Genomic DNA, 7,034 nt, shown 5'->3' on the forward strand with positions numbered 1-7,034 from the left:
TTGTAGCTATAGAATTAGCCTACTCGACGCAGTTGATTTCACTAGCGTCATTAGCATTCATTGTTAGCCCTTGATTACGGATGCCTGCACTACCAGGGGAACCAAGCTATTCGGTTCGTTCAATTTATCGTTTGTTTTCGTGAATTATTGATTATCCTGCTGAATTATTGCTTTATCTTGGTTCATATATTTCATGTAATTAGCGTATATTTTGTCTTGTATATATATCTTATGTATATTTGTCATTTCCTTTCTAGAAACCGTACATCATGGAATACTCGTTTTTTACCCTGCCATGATGGCGCGTCTATGAATAGTTCGCTAAACGTTCCCAAAGGACTAGCCAACAAGAAAGTCCTTAACAATACTCTTTATTTTTAAAATATTCAATTAATAATACTCTATTTTTAAAATATTCAATTAATAATAGGTACTCTTTATTTTTAAAATATTCAAATAATAATACTCTTTATTTTTAAAATATTCAATTAATAATACCGGTACTCTTTATTTTTAAAATATTCATTTAATAATACTCTTTATTTTTAAAATTAATAATACAGCACACACGACACCCACCCTGTTGTGGGGGCGGCCGTAGAGATGATTAATAATACTCTTTATGTTTAAAATATTCAATTGATAATACTCTTTATTTTTAAAATTATTAATACTGCACACATGACACCCACCCTGTTGTGCGGGCGGCCGGAGAGATGATTAATAATACTCTTTTATTTTTTTAAATATTCAATTAATAACACTATTTATTTTTAAAATTAATAATACAGCACACATAACACCCACCCTGTTGTGGGGGCGGCCGTAGAGATGATTAATAATACTTTTTATTTTTCAAATATTCATTTAATAATACTATTTATTTTTAAGCTCCTCTGGAGCATCGTCCTGGCAACCAAATGCTGCTTCATATGTTGCATTAGACACATGAAACCTCCACTAACTCGTACAAGGTCATTAACATTCTTAAATGGGCTTAGATATTATCAGCTAAATACATAATAATATTTTGAACTAGAACAACCACCATTTAAATTAGACTTGATAAGTCAAACCATATTAATAACAAACTAGTGTTCATGTCTGATTGCCTATTAGAAGCATTGTTTGTGGAAATATGAAGTTATTTATGGCCATAGTTGCAACCAATGGCTTTTTTCAATAAATGTTCATGTCTGGTCATGAATACAAAATATAATTTGGAAGAAGAAGAATAAGAGATTAAGTGCTGCAGCAAAACACAGACATGTGTGAACATTTTACATTCAACCAGCAAACAAAGGGAACCAACCACCGCACATCCCTCCATATTCAACAAACCAACACATATCATCAAACACACTTCACATGAAAACACTTCATAATATATACTAAGAATTATATTAGAATAACATGACATGACTCACCAGCACATTTTTCTCCACATATCATCAACAAATCCCTCACAACAACTACATCCAACTTTTTCATACCCACCCGTCCCTTATCCTCAGATAAATACATAAAATCACATAAAAAATCAATATTCATTAGGCCATCAATAAATTCACATACATAAAATCTATATCACTCATCAATCATGCCTGCAGGACTCAAGAAAGCAACGCCACATATTGAACATTATTTGGCTAATAACTCTTAACTTTACACTTGAGAGTCAATCAACACAACTCAATTAATGCTTTGTAATTACTAAATGTAATCTAACCTAATATCAAACAGCCCTCATAAATGATAAGTTCATTCTGCAATCATGTTATTTCAAGTCAAACACAACTCCAGCAATATGAAAGAAATAAATCACTTTTGAATAATTTAGAAACTTGACTAATCTCTGTATATATATATATATACCTCAACCTGTAGTAGAGATTTCCTAAAAATTCCAAAAAATCAAAATAATGAAAACCAAATAGGAAATCAACAACCGGCACCAATTTCAGTTCAGTTATTGCTGCTGGACTGTTGAAAAAACCCCACAAAAATTAATTTTTTCCCCATATCTCCTGAATTAAATGTGTAATAAAGAAAACAATCTCAATGGACCCTTATCACTTTTTTATGTTAAAAAATTTTTTTTAGCAAAATTTTCTCTTTCCATTATTGCTTGGCGACCAACCATGAAAATTGGGTAAAACAACAACAGTAAGAAAGAGGTCAAAATTCTCAACATTCTGTCAAAATATGGAAGACCATTCGCTCAATGCTACAAAAATTTTCAAAAATTCTCTTTTTTTACTGAGATTTTTTTTAAGTGGATCAGTACACAAGATTTTCAGAGCCTGCTGCACAAGGGGAGAAAAAAATAGACCAAATTTGGGACGCTTTTGAGCGGCAGTTGATTCATAGGTTAGGTATATTTTAAAATCACACTTCTTGAGAATTTGTTGTTTCCCTATGGGAAATTTTGGAAAACAAGACTCATGTTTTGTCAATCTAAAATCAGATCCTATAATGGGGCAAAATTTCAGCTCTGCGCAAATGCTGGAACATAGAGAATGGCATCAAGTGATAAATTTTTGTGCACAAGTGCTTAAGTTAAATGACCTCTGTGTTATTTAACTTTATAACTTTGTCATTTAGCTTTAACTTTATAGTGTTAAGTTTTCTCTTCAACAAATAAATGATTGTGTTCAAATGCATGCAACAAGAAATAGAATTTAGAGAATCCTCTTCAATCAGACAGTCCATTGCAATTGAGGTAAAATAATAATAAGAAATAAAACTTGTGCATTAAATACCCTAGACAAGCACATTGATGAAAACTATATAAATGGATTATTATGTCAATAACATTTCACATGAACATCTCACCTCTGGCCCATCAGTGCAGTCAGAAGAGTCCTCAGGGTTTCTCCCACTCAAGGCTCCTAAAATGTGAGAACTTCATTCAAACATTGGGGGAAAATTAGTTGCTTCTATTGATAGCATGAATGCGTTCAAGAACAGACTAGATAAAGCTATAGAAAAATATATGTTCAGATTTGAAATGCCTAGCACCATATCGAACCCGGTGGAAGTCTAGTAGCTACTTGAAACTGTCGTCAGTCATGAAAAGATCCGGTCAAATGAAAGATATTAGATCTTCTGTGAACAAGGCACGAAAAGGAAAAGAATCGGCGACAGGCCACTTCAGGCCTACGCTTCAGCGCCGAGATCAATATGTTATGAAAAATATATGTTCAGATTTGAAATGCCTAGCACCATATCGAACCCCGTGGAAGTCTAGTAGCTACTTGAAACTATCTTCAGTCATGAAAAGATCCGGTCAAATGACACGATATTAGATCTTCTGTGAACAAGGCACGAAAAGGAAAAGAATCGGCAACAGGCCACATCAGGCCTACGCTTCAGGGCTGACATCACTATGTTATGTTATGTTATGTCACTATGAATCAGCCAGGGGTGAAGCTTCATGAGCTTCTTGGCAGTCAATAATATTGCATAGACAAATTATATGAAATTGTGAGAGAAATAAAATTATTTAAGGTTCAAAATACATTTAATAAATGAAAATTTGCCCCCTTCTGTTGTAATAATGTGAATAAAAAATGTAATAATGTAAATAATTCCTCCAGAAATCACATAATGAAATTTTCTCCATATTTAATAAAAGGAAATAAATTATAGTTCTATACTCATTTGATGATCAAAGCCAAGTTAAATTAAGCAATTTTAGTTTAAATTAATATCCTTCCTTAGGCTATTTTGAAACCTAAAAAATACTTTATTCAACTGAATAAAAACATTCCATATAAGTTGAGTGAAACAATTGATATGTGTTCCTCTTACCATAGAATTTCTATACATACTAATGACATGATTAAACACTCAGTTCACGTACAAGGGTTTTTACCAAAACTGTTACTGAAGCTGCAAGCTTTCAAACAATGCACACAAACCAAATAGTAAATCAATCAAAAACTAATTTTTCAAATATTTACACGAAAGTTAATATCTTCATGCATGGGATTTCATCATAGTTCCAAATCTATTGCTGTTACATAAGATAATGAAATAAATGTTTTGTTTGGAGTTGGAACCTTCATACTCAGCCATATTAGTAAACCTGAACCTAAATTGTTGATAATATAATTGCTTCACTAGAAAAAGTAAAACTTATGTAACTTGTGGGGAATCAAAAAGATTTCAATGAGAAAACAGTATTAATCAAGAGTACATTAATCAAATCACTCACAAACCAAAGATGCAGCAGCTCAAAAATCAAATAAAATCATAACTCACGCTTCAGTCGTTTTTTTCGCATGATGAGCTGAAAATCATGGCTTTGCCTGTACGCTTGGAGTTCATTGCGGTATCTGTTCTTCTCTTGCTCACAGCGCCTCTCGTATACATCTCGTTGAGGCTGAGCTAGACAGTTCCATTCAGCTGCTACAAGTTTGGTAATCTGAAGCATAAATTAAAAATACTTACAGCACATTGAATTAATGTTGTTGGAGTAAAATTGAGCTAATCAAACTCAACAGTATATATAAAAGTAAATTAAAGTGGCACTGCATTTAAATACATGATCTATGCTGAAAATTCTCAATGTCTATGTTGTTATAATTATAGCAAGAACTCAACCAGAGTAGTCAAAATGCACCTCTCCAAAGCTGTATTTGCGGGGATCATAAAACTTGCGTCTATCAGCCAGAAAAAGGACATAGGCAGTTTGAGGAGCTTTAGGAGGTTTAGCGCCAGGAATTTCTGGTTTCCTTTTCCTTCCTTTAGGCCATCCTCCACGTCTCTTTACTGGCAGGCACTGCAGCAAAGAAAAAATATAAGGAAACTTCAACAATATCACAAATGGTTTCTAGTAAAATCAGTGATGTCATCAAGCTATAATTTGAGCTTGATGACGTCAAGCTCATAAATTTTGACAGTGATTCAAGATTTCTCCAAGTATGGATAAATTTTGCCAAAAAATATAGAAATTATCCACAGGTTATTTCAATTTTCCATAAAAATTTTTTGGCCATTTTGTGCAGTACCAGTACTACATTGTCATCAACATATTAATTTGACTCGTATGTCTGTATCTTGTTGCAGGCATGTACCAATCTCATGAACCTAATTTGAAATTTGACATGATTCAGCAGGCCTTTCTAAAACTCTGAATCCTACAGTGGTTGTGTGCTAAAACTGAACAGATTGGTTGTGTGGCACACAGAGTTATGCCATTCAACAACTGAGAAAAAATATCCAAGCTTCAATCCTTGCCTTATTTGAGTAAGAATCCTATTAATATAGTTCATTCTTTTAAATATAATAAACAAAATCTAGTTACAACCTCAATTGCATGGATCACACATGTAATCCATGCAACCACTCTAGAATGACACGTTGAGTGCGATGGTCATAACTGCAAGCTGCCTGCTGGTGCAATAATGTCAAATTTCAATTGAACTTACAATTTAAACAAATACATATAATTTTCCTGGTATTCATATAAAAGAGTTGAACATATTTTCTATTGTTTCAAACCCATTGTTGTATGAATTCTGGTTCTTATTTATTGTAGTATCATTTATTACTGAATGAAATTCCTGACAAATTTATTAATTGTTCTGTGTTATGCTTGTGTTTGCATTAATTAAATAATTATCATTCTTCCAAAACAAGCACTATCAGAATGAATTCTCACTCTAATTCAATAAGGTTGTTTAACCCCCTGAGGAACCAATTACAATGTAATAATTCAATTTCAATCAAGTCCACGACTAATATGTTCCAAAGATATTTAGAATTGAACAAAGTTCTACTCTGCAATAATGCTTGGGAAGTAAAGCTCTTTCAGCCATTTAATTCTGATCCACACATTTTATCCTCCACCATAGCATTAATTGTTTGATTACTCCCCCATATTTTATAATACAACTTAATACCATTTATATGAATTTACCTAGCAAGAGGCAATGGATATATTGGCAAAGCAATTAATAACTTCATCTATCTCATTGTACCAATTTGCATTAAAAATTGTGTTTTCAATAATCTTCTACTGTAATCCATTCCTCTGCATTTGTTTGTATCATTAAATCACCAATGATTTATGCCCTTATTTATTGCATATCCCTCAGCTCATCATGGTTGTTTCAAGTTTTTGTCGCAGCTGTCTCCTGTCTCCTCTTAAAAAACTTGCAGCCACATTCCACCCCCTTTTTAGCACATTTTTTCATTTATGGAAAAAATGCACTATTGTGCTCGCCATGTCCGTCTGTCTGTCCATCTGTCCATCCGTCCGTGACCTCAAGTTTTTGTCGACAAGAAAATGCGCTCTCTGTCACTCACTGCAGTGAGTACTGAGTTAAATTTTTTCCTCAAAGGGCTCATAGGTCACATTAACAACCAACTCACATTGGTCCGCCATGACATTCCATATTCTGCAGGACATTAGCTTTTTCTTAAATAGCAACACATTCATAGAGGCAACAGCTTCACTACCATGTATTTTTAACCTCTACATCTTCCCAGCCTTCTCTTGCCTTCCTAGATATTTTCCAGACTCAATAAACATCTTTGCCATTCATGGCACTGCCTCGTGATGGACTACACAACTTGACACTTGCCACAAATTCTGTTTTTCTTTCATAAAAGATTATAGAACAGTGGAATGAGGTGTCATCATAGACAATTTTCCCTCTCTCTCCGTATTATCTCTCCCTTTGGAATCCTCACTCAATTATGACTCACTATCCCACCCTGCACCATTCTAATAGATCTTTAATAAGCACACATTTCCTCCTATACTCAGCTTGGGTTATACATATCAAACCAGAACTCTAACCACCTTCCCATTACGATCCACTGGCCGCCCTCACACACTGTGCTAGATCCTTGGTCAGCTTGCATGATTGGTAACTTTATAAGAGCCAACTGCCTGGCGGCTATGGCCTTAGTTGACACCATCTTTTCCTACACCCTGTTAGGGGGTTAGGCAACTCTTATTTTTCCTCCACTCTGTTAGGGGGTTAGGCAACTCTTATTCTTCCCTCTACTCTGTTAGGGGG

General features: G+C 34.0%; 1 protein-coding gene across 1 annotated transcript; it reads right to left on the minus strand.

The window, feature by feature from the left end:
* Positions 1-2,835: 2,835 nt before the first annotated feature.
* On the minus strand, positions 2,836-6,933 carry LOC108677958 (SWI/SNF-related matrix-associated actin-dependent regulator of chromatin subfamily E member 1-related-like; the record flags this gene model as incomplete). Its single annotated transcript, XM_018166277.1, has 4 exons — positions 6,826-6,933; positions 4,628-4,786; positions 4,267-4,429; positions 2,836-2,891 (listed from the first exon to the last, which is right to left on the minus strand). Coding segments are annotated over exons 1-4 (486 nt in total), but the record flags the coding sequence as incomplete, so codon positions are not given.
* Positions 6,934-7,034: the final 101 nt, after the last annotated feature.

Source organism: Hyalella azteca, unplaced genomic scaffold (genome assembly GCF_000764305.2).
Source record: "Hyalella azteca isolate HAZT.00-mixed unplaced genomic scaffold, Hazt_2.0.2 contig12749, whole genome shotgun sequence".
NCBI lineage: Eukaryota > Metazoa > Arthropoda > Malacostraca > Amphipoda > Hyalellidae > Hyalella > Hyalella azteca.